Raw genomic sequence first — 27,477 nt, forward strand, 5'->3', positions numbered from 1 at the left:
CCTTAGAGACATCCGCTGACTACCGCCCTGATAATTGCTTTGCAATTTGTGAGAGCATCGCTCAGATTTCATATAAGAGAATGTATGGGAAGTTCCCCCCCCCCCCCCCCCCCCTGCTATTTATTCTTGAATTGCAGTTGAAAAAACAATGTTGCTTTCTTAATTGATCCAACCTTGTATACTTAACCACTTTTTATATGCACTTGAGCAAGGTGTACGTTCACGAAACTTTCATTTCAAGTTCTAATATTCAAACAGGACAGATTGACGGTTTCCCCACTTAAGGAAGACACAGGCTCCAAAAGAATGGTCCCTGACAAGAAAACTTAATCTACTTCAATCAGAACCTGAATTTTGAGTAAGGTACACTTCGTGCCTCCTTACATGATGTCAATGTGTTCAAAAAATTCGGCTGTTCTAGTCGGTTTAGCTTGCAGTTAAAAAGAAGAAATGAAGACAAAAAAAATAAATAGAGTAAACTAAAACGGATTTACGATTAAAAACGTAACTTTATATAAAAATTAAACTTATTACATACTTAACACATACTTATTACATACTTAAAAGTAATACAGGGCGCAAGCCTTGAGTTAAACTTGTTTGAAACACTAAAATAAATTAACTTTAATTGTGAAGGAGTTGCTTAAATAAAAGTCAGATAACAAGCGTATTAAACCACTTATTTAAATATATAATGCACTGAATTGCGAAATACCAGGTGTAATGCCCTTATGTCAGTAAATTTGTTTTGCAGACCCAACAGCAAGTTTTACTAATTAAACATAATTAAAGGGTTCAGTGTAAAAAAGGGCAATAGTGATTCCGGCAAGAGTGACAATTGCGAAAGAAACTCCAAATTTCGCGTGCGGGTTTGTTGACATGTGTTTAAATAACATTTGAGGCAGTAATTGCCTTTGAGGAAATATTTCTCCATAAAATCATTTTTTGGCAAACTTTGTAATGGGGCACTAGATAGTACTTACTGAATTACATTACCAGCTTATATTTCTTTACATTATATATAAAAACAGTTTGCTTTTCATTTCTCGTTGTCTCGTATTCGTTATCATAATATGAAACAAGGAGATATAAAAATCAATCTGGTTTGAAAAACTTCAAACCAAAGATAAATTTAAGCCACAAATTATACAGCAATTTTATTAAAGCTGCAGTTTTCACTTCCAAAAAATTAAAATTCGGAGGGAAGGACTCAAAATGTTTGTGCTTGTATTAGTTTTGCGGGTCTTATTCTTAAACTTACTTGATTACACTGGTAAACAACTACTTTACTTAAGGGCCGACGCATAGCTTGTAGTCGTTTCAGATTTTTAATCGAATGGATGCAGAAATGCATCTGTAAACCCCAAAACGAGACGCTCTTCAAGAACACAAGATATTTCAGTGTGTCTACTACAATTCCAAAGTTGAGCAAAAGTAACTAAAATTAACTGAGCAATTTGGTTTCAAACTTTTCTAAATCTCGGGTTGTTTCGGGTAAATTCTAAATTAATTCGAGTTTGCTAGAGCTTTAAGTACTTAACTACCATTCTTCTACTAAGGAAAGGTTTCTAACCGTTTTGGAAACCAGACTACCCAACGATACCCTTTTTGCACAGGTGTACTGCATTGAAGAAACCTTTTAAAGTTTCAAATCACGCCCGTATTTGATGAGTCACTTGGCCAGGGTAGAAAATTTCAATCGGTGCCAATAGTTAAAAAATGTCGACATGCTTACTGCTACGTATGGTTTTTGTGAAATTGGCATTATCTTAAAAGTTATGACGTAAGAAACATCCATATTTTCAGACTTTCTGCAGTAGCGTTTCCGATTCTCGCGTAAACGCCAACCGAATACGAAGGATTGTAAAGAATGCTCTGGTGTGTCTGATTTGCCAAAACTATGGAAACTTAACCCTCTTTCTTCAGCGTTTTAGCGATTTTAAATACTAACGCGCGGTCTGGGACTGGCACTAGTTACGCGTAAGCAATATCATATTTTTCAACGCAGGTTTCTTTCGATGAGATCTTTTAAATAGTATACAAAATGTTGCCGTGCAATGAGTAGATTTTTGGTACTTAATTTTCGTACTCATTGCTCGAACTTTCAGCGGAATCCGTCTTAAGTTCTCGGAAGGCTCGAGAAATTAGGACTCCACTGTACGTGCACTTTATTTACTTAAAGTGCAAATGAAGTAAAAAATAATTGCTGCTTATTTTGAAGGCTTTTCAATACAAAGAAGACTGGAGTTTATCTTTTTGAAATACCTTTTTTTCGTTTTAGAGATATTTACGTTTATGTATTATGCAGACGAGATTAGATTACTGGTGCCAAGTTTGAAGAGCACTTCTCTAATATTTCTAAAGATACTCTTGATTCAGTGTTTTGTCCTTTTGTGGAACGATTAATGAGTTCATCACTTTCGTTTTCGTTACGTTAATATCTCTAAAACGAAAAAAGAAATTTCAAAACGGAAAAGTCATTTTTCTTTTTTTTTGAAAAGCCTTTTAAAATAAGCAGCCATTTTATTTTACGTCATATGCACCTTAAGTAAGTCAATTACTTACTTTATTACATCCATTTTGAAATCACTGGTGATCCTTGCAATCTGATTGGCTCTCAGCAGTGCGATTTATTCACGAATCGCACTATTTTTTGCTCTAAATCGCATCTTTTTTTCAGCCAATGAGAAAGGAACAGTAAAACAAAACAACCAATCAGATTAAATGCAAATGCACAAGTAACTAATCAAATTGCAGGAAAATTTTATGAGAAAGAAAGCCATTGTCTATTGTTTAGTGAATTTTTTAATTTTTGTTTCCAAAATCTTGCTTTAAAAAAATGGATGAATTTAATAACTTTCAGTTTCTGAATGACAATAATGAGTTTTTTCAGGCCTAAGACCTACATTTAAGGAAGTTTCTAATTTTCAGTGTCATTTTGACAAATATTTTGGAGATTTTTCTTTACCTTTTGCACAAGATCCGTGTGATCCCGAGTCCATCAAAATATAAACAAACGAAAACCACACAACAAATACAGAGCCAACACAAGAAGTATAGGTTTCCATGCAGGTTTCCTTTAGTTTCAAGCGATGGAATACAAGAGCTCAAGTCTGTCGCTGTAAATAAAATACGTCAAAATACGTCAAAACGATGATCGAAGAAGCTGGTATCAGTTCCGCCATCTTGAAAATCTCGCCACTAAAACAATGGCACCGGAGGAACAACTTGACAAGATCAGTTCTAACCTGAGGTCAAAAAAGGACGGAGATTATTACGAGCCGAAAGCCCGGAATCCCTTTAAATCATGTAGAGTGCCATAAAACGGCATTTGAAGGAGAAAACCTATCCACTGACCTGATCGAGACCTGAGCATCGTGCGATCGAGAGAGTTTCACAATTCACAAGAAATCCTCAACACGATTAGGTTGCACCATTTTCTTCTCCAAAGACAACGAGAAGTCTAAACCACAACCACAGAAGAAACGATGGGGTTACATCTTTGAGTCAGATGAGGAGAATTGAACGTTGAAGTACATAAAAGTGTTTTTGTTCTAGCTTGAGAACTGCACAAGTTTCCTTCACTGAAAGATGTTTTCCCTTCGTTATGCTCGACTGCGTTTTTGACACATGACGTCTCTGTCTTTCTGTTTTAAATGAGATGTAAAGCTTTTTAGGTTCCGCTTTCTTACCAATCGGCTACTGGATCAATAAAATATTGGTACTGACTAAAATCTAAATTGTGCGATTTCAAAATGGATGTAATAAAGTGGTAATTGAACTTCGTGTCGTGCAATTTTGGTCTGAAATCATACTTGTGATTTCAAATCAAACTCGCGCTACGCGCTCGTTTGATTTTGAAATCACGCGTATGATTTCAGACCAAATTGCACGACACGAAGTTCAATTACCATTATTAATTAATTGATACGCAATCAATTAAAATTAACTTATTTTATGTACACACGGCTACAATGTCAATAAACAAAAACAAAAAAGCGTAAAATTAAAATTATTTAGCGGAGTTACATGATACAGCCATAACAACGTTTAAACTTTTAGTCCTCAAAAGATAGTTGTTCTTCTGTTGGATGGAAAAGCAGGAAATTGCTTGCTCTGCGGCGGCCTTCAAAACAACCTCGGCGAATAAGGTAAAAACATTGCACCAGGCAAGAAGACAGTGCTCTCCAGAAAGCCCTCACATGTAGCAACCCCTTTCCTAATAAAACAATGGAACCAGAAAAACTTCAATGAGCCTCTGTCTTCTATGAAAAGAGACAACTAGTCGGTCGATGCGCACGCGAAAGAAAGGGAGTTAGGATGGGGATGTTGCCAATCCCTGGACAAACATAATCCTCCAAAAATCCCCATGCCGAATTTGTTACCCTTAAATTTCCAGGAAGGTGGGAACGATTTTTTTTTTTGTCCACAAAGAAAGACATTAAAAACACGTTTGTTTTTACTTTATCTGCACAAATACGCAGCTACGAATCTTTAAATTAATAATAACCATAATAATAAATAATTGGAATTTACAGTGGGATCTTCCACTAAGTGGCGCTTCATGATCCTACTGATTCCAGATCAAATTGGAATTTGGAAGTGTTGGTTTTTGTGGAGGGAACAAGGACGAGGCGAGCACTCCTACCACTGCCTTGTTTTTTTTTAAACCAAAATTTCAGTCCTACTTGAATTAAGCCACCCAAAACACTTATTGCGAGATTTCGCACCAAAAAATTCCTGGAATCGAAAACATCCAACCCCAAAAAGTCCGTCTATCATTCCCGTCACTTGAAATCCTGAGTACCCTCCTGGGGTTGTTGTTACAGGGTAGGTTTGATTTCAACCTCAAAGCACCAATTTAAATTAATCTTTAAGCTGCAGGCAAGCCTTACCTACGGCCAATATCAGCACGGCACTGTTGATAGCCAGGAACATCGCATTCACGAAAGTGGAGTTGTTGGTGCTAGATGTGTTGCTGCTGTCGTTAGGCTGTGAATATATTGCAGCAAGACAAACGTTAAAGAATATTATCCAAAGAACAAACGTTTGAAGTCGATCTTCAAATTTGCCTTTTATCGGTCGGAAGATGGTGTAGGCAATTCCAGATGCACTGGCAACGATCACGGCAAAGCCAATTTGAGAACGGCTTTCGGTGTTAAACAGAAGGATGAACGAAATTAAAATCAGCTTTCGATACATCTCGACAATCTCCCAAAACCAATATTTTTCTTTGTAATTTTCAAAGAACAATCTGAGGCCAAAAGAAATTTCTTTCTCATCAGGATTAGCCTCTCGATACTTGTAGATAGGAATTAGTAGCAGCAAAGGAAAAAGCACAGGATACAGTGCAAACGCAGCAGCTATGTGCCAAAAGACGTTGTGTCGATGGGAAAGACAGTGGATAGAGTAATCAGCCTTCAGAAGAGAAACACATTCGCTTCCATCTGTGCTGAAGCACACGTCCACACAAACTCCAGGCAAAGGCAGAATTTCAATAATCTTTTTACTTGTCATTGGGTATGACAAAAGAAGAAATAAGAATATGTTTCGATAGCACGACTTTTTTAATCTTGAGACTTTCTTAAGTTTCTCGCTCCGGAAAATCTCCATCTTGTTGATGCTTCGTTTTTTTAGTAAGAGGTAGAGCAGTATCAGGAAAACGACTAAGATGTTAATGCCAACAGCAAAAACAAATTGCAGGAATGGGTCCAGTCGAATTAGAGGATGAATGCAGCTTAGTGGTGCAAATTGCAAAATGTTTCCTTCAACAAACTTCAGATATTTTTCCATGGAAATAAGGATTACAGGCCACTGGACTCTCAACAATGCCGAGAAAATACCAGCAACAACCTGATAAAAACCAATAACAATCTTTGTGCAAGACATGATGACATCTGCAACAGTACGAGTTCGATCGTCTTCTGTACGTCTCGAGTCACCCCAGAGAACCATCACAAACAACAATGCAAAGACCAGAATTACAACAACACAAGAAATGATGGTAACAGCCATTCTAGGACATTGATGACAGCTGTTAAATCGGAGATAGTGGTTATAAGAACATGTTGCACATAGAGTCCCCTTGTATCCTACGCTACATGCTGAGCTAATTCCACCCTTGCAGGACCCCGGATAAGGACATTTCAGTGGCTTTGGTAATAGTCCTTGAAATGTAGAGAAATTTTTGTTGTATTCCGGCCCAATAGTGTGAATGTTTACAACAAATTCTGTGTAATTGTTCATCGCTTGGTTGTTCCACTTCCAGAAATAGTTTGGTGCCAGGATTGCAGTATCGTTGTCGCAGTTGAGGCCATAATCTGGACATGCTGTGCAGGGACCAAAACGATCAAAGCGGTAGAAATTATTAAGGCATCTGCATGCACGATAACCAGCCGTTTCATTAGATCGGGTACCTGTTTGGCATACAAGGAATTAATTATATAAATTAGAAATGTGTATGTAAACTGTCTTTCTTCACATACAGCTATTTTAATTAACGTTGTCCGACCAAATCTTAAAGACAAGATCGAATTTTTTTATATACTATGGGTAGAAGAAGAAAGCAACTGCACGTGCTAGATATAATAACTAAAAAAAACACGTTTTTTTTTTGTCTTTAGACAAGTGGAAACAAAGTTATTTCAGCCACACTGAATGGTAATAGAATTTTTAAAACTTAAAGCCACTCGATAGCGAAAGTAAAGCTAGAGAAAAGGCCTCCTGAGAGGAAAACAAATTCATGAATTCGTCAGGTGCAAAAATACAAATTTTTACATTTCCTATAGGCAAATATTTAAAATTCCAGTCAATACCCAGACCATGATCGATTGTGTAATTGGCAATTCTTTTCGTTGAATATGAAATTGATGTTACTACGTCGGGGTAATTTTAGGACTTATTTATCTTATAACGCTCGATACGACAGTTTTTTAAGAGTGTGTCAATAAGAGGACCAGGCAACAGGTGATACAGCTCAAATCACCGGCCGATTTCGCCCAAACTTAGCATAAATGTTAGGTATGATGAGCTATTCACTGTAGCAAAACATCAGCTTAAAATATTTTATTCCCTTCAAGTTATGGCACCTTTTGCAAAAATGGTCATTTTCACTAATTTATCTATATTTAATTAGCTGACTTTGATTGACCAGTTCCACAAGCAAAAAAGACTTCTGAAAAACTTTATTGACAACCTGCTTACACGTTTCACTAAGAATGAACCACGTTGCATTGGCTAAGTTCAGCGCGCCTCAAAGCAACAGTACATGTCAATTGAGATCGATCGAAGGATCGAAGTGCAGCGAGGAAGAACAAATTATTCAAAAGAAAGCATCTGAGTGTCGATAAGTGGCATGTATGTAGTATTACTTTCTTGTTTCTTAACTTTGATGTACCTAAATGTTGAATTGAGCGAACTTGTGAAGACAATCTTTCACTGCTATTTTTACATTTGCTATCACAACATTGCCGAATTATATGGCTTTGAAAACGCTCCGAAAAGTGCCCTTACTGCCTTTTATTCGCCAATATTTTGATTGTTATCGATAGATGTATGCTTGATTAGCTATTTCGTACCAATTTTGTGCCAAATTAAGGCAAATAAATGGCTTCTTTGTTTCGGTGAATTTTGATGAAATAGCAAGAAATCGTTAAGTCACGTGTGATTAGTTTCTCAGTACGAATAAAATATTAAAGTCCCCAAACATTTTGTGGCATTATTGTGAAGTTTAATGATGGATTTCATTACCCATGTAAGAATAATGTATATAAGGTGTTGCTCATGGGAATATTGGGCACTCGTTAAAGGCTATTTCCAACAGTACGAAATGTGTACCTTTCAAAAGACCGTTTGAGGAGAAGAAATCAAATCGGACGGTTAAAGTGAATTATTTTACTTAAAGCCTAATAACCACAGAATATAATGCAGTGAATTTTATTTTCAGAAGTCTTTTTTTCTTGTGAAACTGGTCAATCAAAGTCAGCTAATTAAATATGCATAAATTAATGAAAAATGACCATTTTTGCAAAAGGTGCCATAACTTTAAGGGAATAAAATATTTTCAGGTGATGTTTTGCCACAGTGAATAGCTCACCATACCTAACATTTATGCTAAGTTTGGGCGAAATCGGTTATTTGAGCTGTATCACCTGTTGCCTGGTTCTGCCTTGTTCTCTCACGGACACATTCTTAATTTAGTAGCGGTTAATAAGCCTTAATAAACTTACTTAAAAAGTCACTAATGGTTTGCAACTTCTAAGTACTTCTACCTGCTTTGTCCGAGAACAAATTAAGGTACTTGAAACAATTTTTTTACGTGCTACTTACCATACGGACATGCACGACAGTCGGTTGCACTTTTTCCAGGATGATCCTTTTCCGGAACATATGTGCCTATGCTACAATTTTTACATTTATATTGCCCCATTTCGTCTTGATAAAAACCTCCTGAAAATTAGGCAGAAGCTTTTTAAATTTTGATTTAGCATCCTTCCTATTCAACGTGATTCAACGTTAGACACGCGCACGGTCGTCGTACGGGTTTTTTTTTTTTAATGTTTGGGACAAGTCAGTGATTTTGTGTATTAAACTGTCCTATTATTTTAACACCATTTTCTTACAACGAATATATCAGAAAACACTGAAACATTACCTGCAGGACATTGTAGACAAGAAGCATTAAGCTTGCTATAGCTACGATGCTTGCTATAGGGATTATAGGTACCATAGGTACCTGTCATGCAAAAGCTGCAATTGCGGCATTTGAAATGGGGCCAGACAGTTGTTTGACATGCATCGCATATGAAGCCTGAACCAATAAAGCCTTCCAAAAAGGCAGTTTGGTCATCGTAAATGAGTACATGGTAGGATGCTGACGGTGCACATTCACTGAGGAAGAAGAAAACATCGTTAAGTTCAAATTCCAACGACGCGACTCACATAGTTCATTAAGCTAAACAAATTATAGGAACTTGGAAGATGCACCTTGAACAGTATGTTTGTGTATACGATTGTCGTTTACTTACATAGAAGCGGTATATAATCCTGGAGTAAGCGTTTGAAGATTTCTACACGAAATATCCCTGCAATTTAACACATTGGGACATTGGATGGTTTCTAAAGAATATACAACGGTGATAATAGTTGGTGTTATGGCCATGTAGGAACGCAGGCATGACCTTTGCTCATCACCACCCAATTTCCTGTCTAGGTGTTATGTTCAAAACTTTAAAACTTCTTAATTCTGCGTAATAATGTTGTTACTAAATAAAATGTTTTGTCCATGCAAACTAGTGGTAAGTTATACCCTCTTTTGTGGCAGGACAGATCCAGGCCGATTTTGCGATTTAAAAGATTTTTTCAAAGATTAATATTTGAAACATTTAATCTTCTTTTTGAAGGGTTGTCTATAATTTGAAATTTAGCTTCTGTCATGACAGAATAGAGTACACCGTGCTCACTTCCCTCGTGAATCAATTCTAGTGAATTTTTATAAGACGAAAGCTTGGACACAACATTGCATGTTTGCTGCTCCCAAAGAGCATCTGAGTCAGTAGTATATGACAAAAACGCGCGCTGCCGCTCAAAGATTGGAATTTAACTACAGTATGATAGTATGATAATTCGCTACGTTTAATTTAAGTGAACGGGACATACACTGTTTACAGACATACATAATGAGAGAAGAGTGTTGGGCGACTGTAACGCTCAATCCTCCCTATGAAAAACGCCTGCGGCAATTTTTGGTAATTGTATTCATCGCTGCTAAGTCTTAAACTTCAATAGTACCCGGCTGGCGTGTTTTGTAGGTAAAATTGGGATTTGTAAACAGGCCCTATTTTCCAGATTGGGAAAAGAAAGTGATGATGATGATGATAATGATGATGATGATGACGAAGATGATGATGATGATGATGCCAATACGATTACGAGTTTAGGTACGAGTAAGACATTCGGAGTTCAATCCAGTTGCGTTCCCAGATCTCTCATTCCTCCCTGTTGCTGACCAGTTGAATAGGAGAATGTGGGAGGCGCGGTAACCTAAAGGTTAGTGCGCTAGACTCCGGATCGAGCAGTCCGGGTTCGAGCCCTGACCGGGGTCATTGTGTTGTGTTCTTGGGCAAAACATTTTTCTCTCATAGTGCCTCTTGCCACCCAGGTGTCTAAATGGGTACCGACGAATTTACTGCTGGGGGTAACCTTGCGATGGACTAGAATCCCATTCAGGGGGGAGTAGGATTACTCCTAGTCACTTCATGCTACTGAAACCGGATAAGCACCAGCCTGGTGGGCCACTGGGCTCAAACGCAGACTTTATCTTTATCATATGATGATGATAACATTACGATAACGAGTTTAGATACGAGTTCCATCCAATTTCAATCAAGTTACGTTCCAAGATCTCTAATTCCTTCCTGTTGCTGACCAGTTAAACAGGAGACTATCGGTGCAATATTGTTGTAATATGTAATGATCGAAAACATAAGCACTACTCAAGAGTCGTACTCGTATTCTATCTCGTACTCGTAATATAATTTAAAATGCCCCTAATACAATTGGGAATTATATCAATGAGACACTTCATTAAATCACTTCTCTTTCTTCATTATGTGGTATAGTATTTCGTTTGTTTAATCTTTGTACTTACAATGTAACATTGGAAGTCATTTCGTTGAATATCTTCAACGGTAGTAATCCTAAAGGATTGTAAAATAGTGTCCTAAAAACAAAATAACGAATGTTATGCATTTGTAACCAGACCCATGCTATGTTACTTATTGGCGTGTTCTTTAAACTCGGAACAACTCAGTTGCAACGTACTTTATTAAACAGCAATAAGCTAACGACACACTAGCGAAACTTACAAGCACACGGCGTCTTCAAACTGACAACAAATATTAATGTCATAGAAGTTACAAAATTCCAGTTTCCCCGAGGTTAATTAACACTACATTTTCTCCCGCACAAATCGAAAACCTAATTAAGTTTAACTGAAATTCATTAAACATCAATAACAGTGCGGGATTAACCGTCGGTCGGTGAGTATATTGGATGCCCCCGAGGGACAAGTTAATACCTCCTACTTAGTTATAAGGAGCAAGCTTTTACCAAACTGACCAAACAACACTCATGGTCGTCTCAAGGGCCAAGTGCTAGCTTTCATTTTTCCAAGATTATTGGAGTGGGTGTAACTATGTTTAATAGAATCTGCAAAATTTTTAGGATCAAAAGGAAGACGAAACATGATAGTTTGTCAAAAACTCGGAAACTTAATCGGTGAGATACGATTCCATAGAATAATGTTATCAGAATCTCTCGTTTTTGGCCCCGAACAATCAAAAAACAAGTATGATAAAGTCGACTTCTATATATGTTAACATGCTTCAATTTAATCTCGATATTTCCTTCAGCTTTCTCTCGGGAAACATTGATATCCTCGGGAAACAAAACTTGCTCTTTCCCTTGGGTCAAGTTATTGAATGTTAATCATGGGGTAAATAACTTACAATCTTTCAAGGCTACTGAGTCCACGAAAGGCGTTGCCATCAATATATTTGATTGCGTTGCTATGGAGAAACCTGCAAATAATGATGCAGACGGTATCACAGCGTAAGACTAAGTCAAGACACTTTTCGGCTAATTTGGATAGTTTTTAGCAAACTATAATTAAGAGAAAGATATAATGTTTATTATGTCACGAGTTTGGGACAACTTTGTCCCACGCTTGTGACATAAGTATTTCATCTTTCTCATTTCAATACCGAGCTTAACGTTTACCATTTTTCTTTATTTAACATCATACGGTACGCTACCGAAAATGTTGATCCTAACAGTATGCAGGACGTGTGTCACATATGAACCATAATTAATGACCTTTCTTACCATGAGCCTTCCCGTAGCTCAGTGGATAGAGCGCCAGCCCGTGCCGGTGTTTGGGAGGTCATGGGTTTGATTACCGTTCGGGATTCTTTTTTTTCTTTGTCCCACGCTTGTGACACGATGAACATATTACTTTTAAAGGGATGTGAATAAAACACCCCTTCCCGCTCCCCGACCCCTAATCCAAGTCTGGACAACAACTCTGCATATACGCTTAAGTGTTGAGAATTGATCGCAAGTATATCTCCGACATAAGATAAGATAAGATAAAAGATAAGAAACTTTATTTAAGTGTCAAAGCCTATAGCCTGGAAAATAAAACCATACTAATTAGGGGACACTGCTAAAAACTAAAAGCTACACTAATACTAAATATAAATACAATAAAAATATATATGTCATATAAAAATTTATTATAATCTATGTGTAAAAAATGTTAATTTATAATAATTTTTGACTGAGAGGCACTAGGCAGCAAGGATGCATTCCTTACAGCCGCCCTTAGTTTTGCGATACGGTTTGTGAAAGCGAGAGTTGTGATCTTACCGTAGAAAGTTTTCCCTAGTTTGTCCATCGCAAGTGCAAGTAGTGTTGTATCAGGAAGAAAAATCTGATTTCTAGTTTCGTGGATTGCTCGTTAAAATTTACAGATGTATTTGGACATAATCTATTCACATAGATACATATGTCCTTAACGCCTGTTCGCTAGCTGCCTGCCCTCCAGTAGATAGTATAGCATGTCTTGTAAACGGCCCTCAAGCCCCTTTCTGTAGTCCCGCACTCTACAAGTGCCACACTGTGAAATGATGTAGTACAGCTGAGTAGAAGTTTGCTAGTGGGAACGTCGAAGTACGCGATCTGACGCTCAGGTGAGCTTATTTGACAGTTACCCCTAAAAGCGAGTTTGATCACTGCACTAGTGTGAGAAGTGCCCTGCACCACTGGATGTCCCGAGAAGGTGGACGTCAGCAAGGGAGGCGCCCCAAGGACATGGCCCAAAAATGGTGGGGAGAAAGCCGAGTCAGGGAGAGAATGTTACGACAAGACTCTCGCCCTGCCCCCCAGCCCGACGGGTGAGGCACAGGTAAGAAGAGTTGAGCAAGAGTCAAGCGGCACTGATGACACACCAGTTTTTCAGATTTGTTTCCAGGAAGGAGGTAAGGCCGAGTTTTTAGAAAGCTTGATTTAACCCCTTGACATGATATTTACTTACAAGAGTTGTAATAATGGGCTGTCAGCAAAAGTGTTTTCAGGAATGAAGCCCACGCTGTTGTTGATCATCAGTCTTAGAATCAAGATAAAAGATAGATATAAAAATAACGCAAATAAGGAATTTACTGGCTTTCTACAACTGTATTTGAAGCCTTAAAAGAGAAGTTCACTCCAGAATGGCCATTTATATTCCTTACGCCAATAAAAAGTTCATACAAATATATGTTAATCACCAAAGATATTGTAGGGTTATAGCGAACGTTGGAGGCTGAAATTGTGGTGAATAACATATCTTTGTTTAAACTTTGTGTTGGCTTAGGGGAAAGGGGGAGGTGGTATTGCTATTTCCATAACTGGGATGTTAGCCCATGGTATCATTGTAAATAGTCAATGATCTCTGAGGATTGAGGTAAGGACAGAGTTAATTGATTAGTCAAAAAATGACGGTCTTATAGTAACAAAGTTTTTTTTTTTTTTTGGATTTTGATATTTTTATTTAATATTGGAAGTTTCTTACATCTTACAAAGAAAAAAAAAAGACACAATTTCTTACATACACATACAAAAAAACTACGCGCATATTACAAGAACAAGAGACCTTTTCTAGATTATAACAAATTATTCTCAATTACCTAAAAACTTAAACTTCTTCAACTTCTGCTCAGTTTTAAAGGATTATCATACCTCAACATACTTGCCCCATTTGTTTTCATGGACAGTACATCTACACCAATATATATATATTTTTGCAATTAATAAAATATGGTTGGTAAACAAGTTCTTTTCATCGGTTATACCTAACTTTATATCTTTAAGGCTTAGGGATTTTATTTGAATTTTCTGCTGGCCCATCCATTTTATAACTTCTGACCAAAACTTCACGGTATAGTAGCAAGTTGAAAAATATGTAACAACAGTAACAAAGTGTTCACTCAGTAAATTTGACATGAACAACAGTCACTTACAGTATTCTTAGATTCCTAAGCCCAGCAAAGGTGTGACTACTGACTTGTGAGATGGAATTAAAGCTTAATATCCTTGGAAAAAAAGTAGCAAAAATACAAGTTAACAATTTTTCTTCCAATGTTTCTACAAACTAATATGCATTTGAACCTGAGCTGCCAGCTACGCTTGAATCAAAAATTCCAAAATGCGCGTATTCAACTCCTCCGCGCTTTGTCAATGGCCAACTGGTCAGCCTGCTGCCAGCTGGGATTCTTCACAGTTGCGTTGCTTAATTGTTTTTCATATACAAGGCCTCACGAGGTTCTAGCGTTAAACACGACTGGTTACAAAATATTAAATAAATAAATAAAATCACTTTCTGAGTGTCGATTTCTTTAGCACTGCTGTGCTAATTGGGGACACTGTAAACAAACAAACAAATCTTGTAAATAAGACAGAAACTTGTTTATCATCCTAACTGGCAGGAAGCCGACAAGCTCGCTATTTACAAAAGCATGGAAAAGTTAAATTCGGGGCCACCAAAGACAAATCCTACCAGTGGCAGTCCCGCTACCTCCTTTGACTTTACAAATAAAGTTTACTTTCTTCTACCGCTACTCAAAATCAAACTCATGATCATTTCACTTACAACTGAGTTAAATTCTTGCAACCAGAAAACGCTAAGTCTGGTATGGACATAAGCTTGTTGGAAGACAAGTCCCTAAAAATGAAAACATTATTCCGAAATTCAGGTAGGGTAAGTGAAGGTAAGTAATATACACCAAATTGAAGAAACGTTGACCCTGTGAAAAGCATAAACCATGAACAGTAAGACCGAATGGGATTCTGGGTAGATAGCATTGGTAAGCTGAGTAACATTCCACTTATTTATAATCAAGTTAATTTTCTTTCTTTGAGGGCTTTAATAGAATGATTTATGCAATCTGCCTTATTTAAATGTTCTTCTGTCACAGACGGCGATTACTTTTTCCAATTTATTAGTTAACATTTGGGTCGCATCGTTTATGGTTTCACAGGTGAACGTTTCTTCAATTTTCGATGGTACTATTTATAGTTTTGTTAATGAAAAAGATGGTGAAAAACGCGGCGTTGGCGTGTCTTAGTATTTAAATGTTACTTTTTATTTAAAAAAAAATTCAATAAAAAGAAAAAGGCAATGTATGGGACAAGATTTTGTGACGACAAAAACGGGTTTTTCATAGGAAGGGACTTGTTGCCAGGACTTGTTGTTGGAACAAGTCAGACGAGACACAGGGACTTGTCCTAGTATTTGCCGACCTTTAGTGTTGGCGCTTATCGATATGACGACAAATTAAATTTAGGCATTGGTAAAATAATCCACAAACGTTCAAGATCACAGCGCCCAAAGAAGATAAACTCGTAGTGCAAAAAGGTTGGAAGATGAAACGAGCGGATTGGAATGGAAAGCCATGATGCGTTCTACTGAAACAAATCAGCGGAAGTCCAATTGGTCAAACACCGATTTAATTGAATTTTTAAAAATAAGACTGCAATACTCACAACATTAAGTTAAATTATGTTTGTTTAAACATCGACTATTTTTTGTTTACAAATCAGGTAATAGATGGATGGATGGCATAGATGAACCAATTTGCTTGTCACGGGTCTTCCTGCAGGAAAGCAGTTATATCACCCGCCTAGTGTTGGGGAAGTCATGGGTTCATTCCCGTTGGGTCTTACTTTTTTCTTTGTCCTATACGCTTTTGGCAACACTGGTGTAGCTGTAATAGAATTCTAAAGACTGGAATGTGTAGATCATTATGGAACACTTTCAACCATCGACTGACGAGTGACTTTACGCTTGACTCTGAAGAGAAAATCCGCCCAGTTTGCTGAAATGTTTGTCACCAACAACAATACTTTTCAGGACAACACATATTATTTAAAAGGAACTACGTAATGTCATTAGCGAAGCAATCTGTTAAACTTACAAACTGAATCCCACAGATATGTTTTGAAAGATATTGACTTGTAAATGTTCAATGTTGTTTTCACGCAAAACCCTAAAAAAAAAAGATAAAGTAACAAAGTGAGTCAAAGCATGTTGACGGTTAAATGTATTTGATCAAGTGTCAGTTCTATTAAAAGAGTCTTTGGGCATTCCGATTTTTTTACTTTAATATAGAAAAGTTTTTTATAACCAACATCTTTTTGAAATCAGAGCTCGTATAGATAAGCTGTTTGCACATGTTACCAGAAAAGAAATAAAACCCTTAAAATAAAACGACGTGTAGCTTTGGAAATAAAAAAGTAGTGCTTATATATTAGGAATGTCCGCAGCTTAAGGTGGCTCCACAGGGTTTCTTGACCGCGCGAAGAATGGGTACGAAAGGGCGAGCTCGGCCGGCAAATCAAAACAAACATGGCGGCTTCACGCGAGCGTGAAGTTTTCGGCGAGAAAACGCGAGACTTGCTTCCTGCCAATGAAACAACACCCGTGCTTTCCTGTGTGGATCAGATAAAAGAGTTTACAACACCCTAAAAAGGTGTTTACAACGTCCGCGGTGCTTCTGGCCGCTTTTGTAAAGTTCGTACGATCAAAAGTAAAAGAGAAAATAAAGAATAGTCTCCGCGATTGTGAGATACTTCGAGCAGAATTTCAGAGATTCTGCTACATAAAGGATTAAGGTATGTCTCTAACTAACCTTTGGGTTAACAGATATTCGCACAAAAAACGACAAAACGGGTAACGCTCGTCTTTACACATCAACTCATATGGTTCGAAAGTTCGCGCATGCTCAAATAGCGATCTTGGACAATTTCTATTCTGATGACGTAATTGTTATTCGGGCGAAAATAGAAAATTTCCCCTGGTATTTACTAGAGTTTCCTTCGGTGAAATTCCTTAAAATTTGGCATAGATGTGATACCTTTTTAACTGCCCTTTTTGCCGTTTTTTTTTTTAAATTTGTAAGTCAGTTTTTTTGCTTAGTAAAAAAACACAAAATAATCAAAAACGCAAAAACGACCTGGACAACCCCTACTTTTTTTGTTTTTAAAAGTTACTTCTCATCAGTTTCAATCCGTTGGGAGAATTTCAAAAATTTCACCGAAGAAAATTAAAGAAATTTAAGATCAAAGCCATCAAAACACCAAAAAATAGGACTTTTTGAGTAGATGTAGTTAAAAAACTAAAAAGCCGTTATTTTAAAAAAGAATAATGCACAACATATTTTAGTATTTGCTTTTAATATTTCGGCAGCTTTTATGTAACTAGTTTAAAAAATAACGCGAAAATGATCTCTTGATGGGTATCACTTGTGCGCGCGCAGTAATATCTCAAAACCCTATGGAGCCATGCACCTTAACGCCATTTATTGTTGTAATAAGTTCGTTACGAAACGACCTTGAAACACCAGTATTTTTAGAGTTTTCACTAGCGTTGGAGCTATTTTTATCGTAAAAAAATGCAAGCAACACCCACAATTTCCGTAGCATTTCCAACACTTAAGTGTACAATAAGAAAAATCGTAAGTGCAGCAACATATGTGTACCTCGCATAAGTCGACCATTTATTAAGAAATAGAAAATTTCCGTGTTTCTTCGAGTTATAGAAACAGAGTGGAAGTTTGGGAGAGAGAATGCTGTGGGAACACGAGTCGATAGACGAGTGTTTCCACAGCTTTCGTTCTCCCCTCACATGTTTCATCTCGATAGAAGGAACATTTTCCTTTTCTTTAAAACCACAAAGAAAATAACGCACATCAAAGTAATTTAGCGCTTTATTTAACATCAAACGTAGATTCTCTTCACCTCGCGGTTTTACGCCAGTAATCAACCAATAAGAGGACGAGAAGATTCAACTGCCTCTCGCCACCGTTTGCCAAACAAACAAAGCAGGCCTCACTTCATGTGTCCAGCTGAGAATTCCGGTTACGATAGGTAAAGAGGACGAAATCTGTCCAGGAGGAAGAAGCGCGCCAGAGAGTGAAGCGCCCACTGAGGTCACGCACCGCCTACATCTACCGCTTAATGTTTTTTTCTACCTTCAGCGTGCACTTTTATTTTTTTTTGCATTGCTTATTTTAGCGCCGTGAATATGATTGCCGTGTCTACGACAACTGTCTGTGTCTCCATCGAGTTATAAAAACACAATTTTTAACCAATCAGCGCACGTATTTACTTTGTGCTATTTTCTAAAGTGATTTAATGCAACTCCTCTAAGTTACAAGTACACCTCGTTTACCAGTAAGTGTTACAGACGCTTAATGCAACCTGGTCCGGAATCTGTAGTAATAACTTTGTCTCCCCTTAACGTTTTGCAACCATACCAACATTTTAAAAGGCAAAGTAGATGCAATATTCAAGAAGGAGCAGACTATTATAAACTTAAAAAGTTAAATATTTTTAATAAGGGGCTAACTTGTTTTTGATTTTTCTTACATCTTAAACACTTGTTTGATCTTAGAATTCCCGAGCTGTGACATATCCTTAATTTGGTTACCATCAAAATCTCTGAAAAAGAGGAAAATAGTTTTATTAACCGTGAGGAAATTAAAAGTGTTTTTATAAGTACAAGACTTGCTTTAATATTTTATTGTTAAACAATTGAAGTTTCAAGATAAAGCCCTTCTTCAGAGCAAAATAGCTAATCTATTTATTTCAAGGAATGCTTAACGACGTTCTCTTGATCTAAAGTGGTAAAGAAAATAAAAGTTTTTGGAGCGTTTATAAGACCATCATGAACAACAGACGAAATACAAAGAGGATTAAAATCCACCAATTACAGACTCACTGGAGGAAGGAAATCTTTACTGATTTACTGTTATGAGACACATAATTAACATAATCTATGTCTGCTGCGGTGCATCAATCGCTTCCAGTACATTTTTCGATTCATTCGGTTCAGTAAAAAAGTTCGTTTTTGCCAAGGATTTGTTAAGTTTAATGCAATTTCGATGGTGGCTATCGTCCAAAGCACTGTACAAGTTAACCGAGTTAGCTAAAACTGCTCTTTCCCATCTTTGCGACCAGCTTTTTGCTTCTCGTCGAAAACATTGAGCTAAGCGACACGCTACCCGCCTCATTTATTTCCCATGTCAGATCAAACTAAAAAAAATTATAGTGGCCGATAACCGAGATTAAAGGGGCAGTGTTACCAAGATTTACTTAAAAATCCAATAAAGGTTGTTGGTACATGTATTAATACAAAATCCACTTATAGTAGCCTAGGCGTGGCCTTGCTCAAACGTACTGTACTAGTCATGAAAATTGTTAAAAAGTAGTTTGACTACGTGAATAGGAATGAATGGCCGAAAACTTGAAAAACTTGAAAAAGTCGGGCCGACATTTTCAGGTTTGGCAGTGTTACTTGGAAGAAAATCACATAAAAACCAATGTTTACTGTTTATTCACATGTCGGTGAATGTATTTATGTTTTCATGGGTTATTGTGTTGAGAGAAACTGAGTGCACCCTAACAGTTTTAGTCTAGTTTACACAAAAACTTAGAAGACTTCCTGTGACACTGTACCTTTAAGAAAACTAAACATCAAAACTGTGGAAATGCATTATCTAAATTCTCCATAACTTACATATTTTCCATCTCCGCTGGAAGACCAGTTAGATCTGGAACAGATGTCAACCTGTTGCGCCTAAAACGCCTGGAGGAATGATAACATAGAACGTAGCTATTTATTAAGATGATTCATTTATTCATTTTTAAATTTTCAAATACTAAACTATTTCAATGGTTTTATTTATTTTCAATCTTGTATCTACAACTTAGTTAGTAAGACATGGTTTTTATAATGCAAGTGACGGGAAAAAACACATTAAGCTGATCAGTGAAGCGATGTTAACTATTTTAAAAGTGTCCAGCGGTTGATTGGACAAAAAAAGTCACCCACTATTTTAGCGGTTGTTATTTCAAGCGGTAGCGATAAAGACAGGATTCGACACTTACAAATCATTGAATTTATTGAACCGCCTAAATGTTCCATCTGCTATCGTTGTGACGTTGTTGAAAGATAGACCCCTGTAAGAAAATTGACACAATCATTGGCAATAAGCAAACATACGTGAAATAAGAGAGCGGAATGCATCATATTTTTCACTTTCAGTTCTTCAGAATTTTGGTGCAACAGGTAGAGCAGTTTGATCAAACCGAGCGTAATTGTCATTGATGGTTTAAAGCAGACCATGCTTCCAAAGTGCTACATAAAAGCCTAGTTTCTCAACCCAGAACGATCGATCTGCAAACATTACTACAAGTAACTTACAAGGTCCTGAAATCTTCAGATGGTCCTTCAAAGGTGCCTGGCTTTATATTCGACAGCTTGTTTGCAAAAAGGTCACTGCAAGATGTGAGACAAGATTATTGTAATTCAAGACCAAGAGAGAAATACCTTTTGCCTCGGACAAATGCACACTGTTAAACAAAGTAGAACTGGATGAAAACAAAATAGTGTTGTAAACTTACAGATATTCCAGCTTTTTCATCGCTCGAAAGGTACCACTTTCAATGTTCTTTAGATTGCAGTAAGCCATGCTTCTAATAAAATAGCAAATGTTTCAAAAGGCAGATAAATTGAGAAAGTTTAAAAAAATGTAATTCTTAAGTGTATACAGTAATATAAATTAATTATACAGTAAAATAAATTAATGATATATGCATTAAGCAATTTTAATTTCAACGTTTTAGCTCGGCAAACAATCAACAATAGATTCAATAATTTTACTTTTTTTAATTTTTTTTTTATTTTATTATTTTTTTTTTTTTTTTTTTTTTTTTTTTTTTTTTTTTATTTTTTTTTTTTTTTTTTTTTTTTTTTTTTTTTTTTTTTTTTTTTCCCCCCCTTTTTTTTTTTTTTTTTTTTTTTGTTTATATATTGGTTTTTTTTGCCCCCCTTTTTTTTTAAATGCCCCCCTCAATATTTTTTATTTTTTAAGGGGCAAAAAAAACCACACCCAAAAAACCAAATTTTTTTTTTAAAATATTTAAAGACCCCCTTTGTTTTCGGGGCCCCCAAAAAAGAAGGGGGGGGGGGGGGGGGGTTTTTTTGGTAATGTTACTTTTCCATTATAAAAAAGACCCGAAAAAAAATTTGAAGTGCATATTGCAGTTGCACAATGTACAGCCGGACTGAATCAAATTGCTTTTTAAAATTTTGCCGGGCACAGTATCCTACCTAAAAGAGGAAAAATAAACTTACAAATAACTCATGTTGTCAAAGCCAGCAAAAGTATCTGAAGTTAATTCAGGTCCAATTGGATTCATTGTGATATCTCTGTGAAGATGAACACAACAACGATCATCTTCACATAACAGTTAATCGGGCTTTAATCGTAATGTTATAATGTAATAATGAAGATTTAATCATGTAATCTTCAAGTATTCGATGTAATATTTAGTAAGTCTATTTTTAAATTTTTCTTAGCAATGTAGAGATAAATAGACCCATTTTTAATTATTCATAGCGTTTGTAATTTTTAGGTTGGTGTCCACTTTTAGCTGAGGTCTAAGTTAAATGACACTATTATTGTTATTATTATTTTAGTGGTAGTAGTAGTAGTAGTAGTAGTAGTAGTAGTAGTAGTAGTAGTAGTAGTAGTAGTAGTAGAAGTAGTAGTAGTAGTAGTAGTAGTAGTAGTAGTAGTAGTAGTAGAGAAGAGTAGTAGTAGTAGTAGTAGTAGTAGTAGTAGTAGTAGTAGTAGTAGTAGTAGTAGTAGTAGTAGAGAATATATATATAATAATAATAATAATAATAATAATAATAATAATAATAATAATAATAATAATATGGCACTCGGGCAGTATATCCACAGAGTGGCTCTTCGCCTGCCCGATCCTAACTAAATTACAGATGTAAAAGTTTAAAAAATATCAAGAAATTTTACATGAAAACGAGTAGTAGTAGTAGGCCTCCTTTGATCGGTATCGACCATGGATGATGCGCCCTAGGGGCGGACGGTTGTTGTAGCAATGCGGCTGGAATTGCGTCTGTTGCGACTTTTGAGACTAATGTGGGAATGACAATCCCTGCGGCAGGGGACGGAGATGTGGCTGGTTGCGAGATTGTCGACTCAGGTGCGTACCTTCCGTCTTGCTGTCTTCTCCTCAGCCAGGTTCTGAATATTCTCTTCACCCAGCTTTAGTTGTTTCGCGAGTGCACTGGGCCACCTGCTGCCATCCGCTGCTACCTCCTTTTAGCTCTCTGTGCTGATGTTCAGGGCTTTCATATCGCGCCTGCAAACGTCCGTGTAGCGCAGCTGGGGACGGGCGACAGATATTTTGCCAGAAGACAGCTCGCAAAAAAGGATATCCTTCAGAATTTCGCCACCATCAATCGGGCGTACATGGACCATCTAGCGCAGCTTGCAATGTCTGAGCAGTGTGTTCATGGTAAGGAGACCAGCGAACAATACGAACCTGGGCATTTGGCACTTTGTAATTCCAGTGAATTCCGAGGATGCGACGAAGAAAGCGCATGCGAAAGCTGTTTGGGCTATTGTTTTTCATACGTTGTCCATACCTCGCTTCCGTCCAGAAGCATTGTACTCTGTCATCTTAGTTGGAATTGCCAGCTTCAGATTCTCCAAGACACGAGTGGTGAGCCTTTCTAGTGTTGTTGCTGCATAATCGATGCGCTTGTTGATCTCGGCGTCAAGGGAAAGGTTGTTCCTGATGGTTGACCCAAGGTACGTGAACTGGTGTACCACTTCGAATTCGTAGTTGTTAATGGTGATGACATCACTTTGGTCTTTTCAGATGTAGCTGCTGCTCAGTGTGTGAAGTGACTGCACCGTCGTCAGTAAAGAGCATGCATGCCTTCGATAAAGGCCATGCGCACCTTGCGATGTTGAAGAGTCTCCTATCTGATCTTGTGCATAGGTACACCCATTCGGCTTAGAACCTAAACGTGTGCTTCAAGAGCAAGAGAAGAAGATACTGATGAGGGTGGTAGCGAGTCCGCAGCCTTGCTTCACGCCGCTTTTTATATCATAGGGATCGGACATGCTGTTCTCAAATTGGACGGTTGTCTTCACGTCGTTGTGAAATGATCTGATCACACTGTGTAGCTTTGGGGGGTATCCAATTTTCAGCAGGATGTTTACAGCCCATCCCTGCTAACTAGGTCGAACGCCTTGGTGAGATCTATGAAGGTAATGCAGGGGGGATTTTGCTATTCCCTGCATTTCTCCTGTATGTAGTTGGCGAGGGAAGAAGATCATGTCCGCTGTCGAGCGTTCTGCACAGGCCCTCACTGAGACTCAGGATTGGTACGCTCAGCTAGTTTTTGGAGACACACAATTACGAACCTAGCATAAAGTTTACTTACGGTGTTCACAAGGGAGTTGCTCCTGTAGTTGTTACAGGAGCGATGATCTTGGCATCACACATGTCTTATTGAACAGCTCCTTCCCTCCAACATTGGCAAAGGATTTCATGTAACGGCTGCGGTAGCGTATTCTTGAGCATTTGATCAGATCCGAGTGGATGCCATCATTTCCAGGTGCCTTGGCGCCGGCTAAGTTGTCAATAGCCTTGCTGACATTTTACAGTATTGAATCAGCATCTTGCTCCACCATAGTGGGCAGAGGTTCAATGGCATTGAGTGATGATGTTCCAACAGCGTTCGCTCTAGAGTGTAGCTCCGAATAGTATTCTACCCACCTCTCTATCTGCTTGCCTTTGTCACTAATCACTTCCCCACTGGATGATTTGAGGGGGGCTGTTTTGCACTTAGTTGGTCCTAGTGCTTTGTTTATGCCCTCGTACATTCCCCTTATGTTACCCGTTTTGCTGATGCGCTCTCAATGTCATCACTGAGCTGTTGTCAGTATTCATTGGCACATCTTCTTGCTGTCTCTGAGTGCTTGGAGTAACCTCGCGCGTGGTAAGCACTTGTATTTAGCAAAGGAAGCACGTTTCATTTCAATAACAGGGGTCATCACATCGGACCTGGCGTCGAACCGATCGTCAAACGGGTCTATATCCCAAAGGCTGATTTCTGAATGGACTCCCGAAGGTGTTCCCAGTTCTCAAATGCAGTGTCGAGTGGATGGTCTGCAAACAGAGCATCTTCATGGGAATTTGCAAATTCAGCGACTCTATGTGGGTTTTTCAACTTCGTGGTGTCAATGGTTGGTTTGCCCAACCTGTTTAGTACGACGGAGCTTCTTTGGTTGCAGCCTGAGCTTGCAGCAGACTAGCGAGTGATCGGTGTCACAGTCTGGCTGTGACATGTGTGGGTTACAAGCAACAACTTGAGACTTGTAAGTCTGACGATGACCATGTGCAGGTGGTGCCAGTGTTTTGTGCGAAGATGTCTCCATGACAATTTGTGCTGTGGATTTGTCTGGAAGTAAGAGGTGGTCACACGAAGACCATGATTAGGGCAAAGCTCTAACATGCAGCAGGCGTTGCCCGTGCTCGTTGATCTTGCCAACTCCAAAGTGACTTAGGCAAGTGAGCTATAAAACATGTGTCCGTGACTTTTTTTTTTCTGAGAGCCCGCTTAATACGGACACTTCGATAATACGGACACTTTGGTATGTCCCCTTGGTGTCCGTATTAACGGGGTTCCACTGTACGTTATGTTAGCATTTATCCACTGGATAGCAATTTATCCAGCGGATAGCGTTATCCGTCCTTTGAACAAAAAATAAAAAAAAATAAAAAAAAACTTTATTTCCGTGTCTAAAAATGTTTAGCTGAGGGGAAAAGTCCCCTCTACTGTATTGTAGGCTCGTTGAATATACTACTACTTTACCAAACACAATTAACATTTTGCGAGAAGGCGCGAACTTGAGGAATAAACAGAACGCTGGCCAGCTTTTGCCGGGCTGCTGTGAGGAAGCAGAAAAACCAATATGCATTCTAAAAGCTATGTTATTCTCAGATTTAAGATTCTTCTGTTATTTTCTAATATTTTGATGCAAACTTAAACATAATGAAGACGAAGTGTTCAACATGACACTGTAAAAAAAAAAAAAAAAAAAAAATTACCATCTTTATTATTTACAACTTAAACATACTTACAAGATGCTGATACGTTTAGATTCTTTCAGAATGACTTTTAAATCATTCAACGATAGCCTGTTGTCTTCCAATTTGCTGTCAAAAAGAGCAATACTGTAAGTTAGACAATAACCAAGACATAACAAGTGTTGTGATTGGCCTATTGCTCTTCTTGTATGAAACGACACACCGATGATTTAATAGTTTAGCGCGATCTGATTCCAGAGCTCCAGGTCGAGAACATTTTTCACAACTGTTTTTCGCCGCGAAGGTGACCAAAACAGATATTTTCATCTTAAAAGAAGAACCTCCAAGGACAAAGTTCTACAGGTCATTCGAAGTGGCTAAACCGTTTACTGTTACTGTGTTCGCTGAGAGGCCAGACAGATAAAGTCTTAAATTTTTTGGGAGTCTTAAAGCTCTGCTCTACAAAATTTGCTAAAAAGTTTCACGATAACGGTGTTACCGTTTTCTGTTTGATTTTTAAGAGAGATAAAACACTACGTTCTACGAAAAAGGAAGATTGCTGGCGTTCCTCTTTTCATTTTCTCGAATCATTTAATAAATTCGTTAGAAAAATGGACAATAATTTCCACTCGTCCAGCACAAATGCTTAATAATAAATAATAAAAATAAAATTTTTTTTTTTTTTTTTTTGTTATCCTATCCACTTGTACGTTAACCTGCGATCAGGCGTTATTTTTCTCGCGGCGGTGTAGTCAACGGAAAAATGAACGCCTGATACAATTACTTGTCGAGTCGTCTGTAAAAGGTCAAGAATCTGGACTTTTTTCTGATTGGTCAGGAAACAAAAGGCAACATTAGAACTCTATACTGATTAGCTAATTGAATTTGATGTAACTTCTGGTCCAAAAATATCATGCGTAGATGATTGTTATCATGGCGGGTGTTGAGCGGAATGAAGTAGAGACACTTAAAAACGAACCAAGGGAGTGTATTTGACGAATAGTTTGTGAAAGAAAAGATGTTTTGGCGGTGCTTCCGATGGGATTCGGCAAGAGCGTGATCTATCACCAAGATTATCACAACATCGCACCACCAAAGATGTCAGACGATCGTGCCAGTGACGAAAACTACAATCTTGAAATGTCTGACCTGACAATTTTGTCGAGAGCATTGGAGCCTTACACAAAATCAGCCTTTGCTGAAAACACAATATTTGAAAACCCACCGATCAGTAAAAATATAATTTGAAGGCGCTAATGCGACACGTTCATGGGGAGTCCGTTCATGGGGAGGCCTGTCTATAGCTTTATTTTCACAAAGCGGAACAGTACCTTCACCAACCGAAACACTACTCTCACAGAGATAGCAATTCTTTTTCAACTTTTTCGCATAACGGCCATTACGTTTGCCAAAATAAACCTTTTAACAACCTTTGCTGCAAGCTCAACAGAGCGACTTAAATTACTACGCTTATCTGATGGCATCGCCGACATTCCTGTTGACAGATATTTTATTTAGGGGGCGGCAGACGACTTGACAAGTAATTGTATCAGGCTTTCCTTTTTTCCCCTTCCCTTCGCCGCGAAAAAAGAAAGCCTAATCGCAGGTTACTTGCACGTAGAAAACGGAAAACCTCAGAAGTGGGACGTTTGCTGTAATTTGTGGGATAAACGAGGGCGATACTTAATCTCTCTACAGATGCACACAAGATGTCCAAATTTAATGAGAACATCAGTAAGCAATTTCTTTTAACAATTCTTTGACGTTATCGAGCAAAATATCCTGTAAGTTTTAACACACGAACTTTCATATATACTTTAAGTGCAGGAACTTAATTACTAAAACGTTAATTTATTTTCATCAGCTTTAACGATTCTGTTAATTATAAAAGGATATATGCGTCAATAATATGATATATGTCCATGCAGGTTCCAACGTCACATCAAGATGGCACCTTACTTAAACATTTATATCGGTTACAGGACCGCCGCTTCTCGCTAAACTTGATATAATATTGGACGTTAGCTTTTGATTTCTAAGGCAACATGTATATATAGAACAAGTAATTGTAATGAACAATGATAAAGAGAAACAAAACTTACACTGTTGCTGCACTTTCGGGGAGATAAAATCCGCCCTTAATGTTGTTTTTGCCGAGATTTCTGCAAGAGGCAAAACCACAGTCTAATTCCTTTGGGGGGTTACGGCGTTGTATTTAGTTAAGTAGCCTGTGAGCAACCTTAACCCTATTCAGACCGGGGGGGGGGGGGGGCTTTTGAGGCCCGCGCTGACTTTGAACTTTTATAACTTTTTTAAGATTTAACCAAACGCTGCCAAACTTTCTGAGTTTTCCTAACATTTATCTGGCAACAAATTGGTAGGGTTGGATGATGTGTCAGGAACTTGACATCACCATGGCAACGGCATTTTGACAGGCATATTTTCCCAAATTTGTAATTTTGCGTGTTT

At 37.8% G+C, this 27,477-nt stretch overlaps 2 protein-coding genes across 2 annotated transcripts in view; both read right to left on the reverse strand.

The window, feature by feature from the left end:
* LOC144643978 (immunoglobulin superfamily containing leucine-rich repeat protein-like) overlaps nucleotides 1–27,477 on the reverse strand; it is a 48,719-nt gene that overhangs the window by 13,648 nt on the left and 7,594 nt on the right. The window lies entirely within an intron of this gene.
* Nucleotides 581–27,246, reverse strand: LOC144642416 (uncharacterized). The gene is made up of 20 exons (XM_078501376.1): nucleotides 27,111–27,246; nucleotides 25,063–25,137; nucleotides 21,233–21,307; nucleotides 20,500–20,571; nucleotides 20,300–20,374; nucleotides 19,984–20,055; nucleotides 19,613–19,681; nucleotides 18,463–18,534; nucleotides 16,011–16,082; nucleotides 14,687–14,758; nucleotides 14,058–14,129; nucleotides 13,094–13,165; nucleotides 11,508–11,579; nucleotides 10,649–10,720; nucleotides 9,027–9,083; nucleotides 8,654–8,889; nucleotides 8,329–8,448; nucleotides 4,896–6,416; nucleotides 3,912–4,219; nucleotides 581–2,560 (listed from the first exon to the last, which is right to left on the reverse strand). Exons 3-19 carry the CDS (start codon nucleotides 21,295–21,297, stop codon nucleotides 4,059–4,061), a joined length of 2,952 nt encoding a protein of 983 aa, XP_078357502.1. The 5' UTR covers nucleotides 21,298–21,307; nucleotides 25,063–25,137; nucleotides 27,111–27,246; the 3' UTR covers nucleotides 581–2,560; nucleotides 3,912–4,058.

Source organism: Oculina patagonica, chromosome 1 (genome assembly GCF_052425735.1).
Source record: "Oculina patagonica isolate OP01 chromosome 1, crgOcupat, whole genome shotgun sequence".
Lineage (NCBI taxonomy): Eukaryota > Metazoa > Cnidaria > Anthozoa > Scleractinia > Oculinidae > Oculina > Oculina patagonica.

What these genes read in the sequence shown, in the direction of transcription:
- LOC144642416 (XM_078501376.1), bottom strand. Translation starts at nt 21,297, where the DNA reads ATGAATCCAATTGGACCTGAATTAACTTCAGATACTTTTGCTGGCTTT. An exon ending in TGCAAGAATTTAACTCAGTT is followed by an intron (nt 14,130 to 14,686) that starts GTAAGTGAAATG and finishes TTTTTTTCCAAG; the next exon opens with GATATTAAGCTTTAATTCCA. An exon ending in GGATTATATACCGCTTCTAT is followed by an intron (nt 8,890 to 9,026) that starts GTAAGTAAACGA and finishes CTTCTTCCTCAG; the next exon opens with TGAATGTGCACCGTCAGCAT.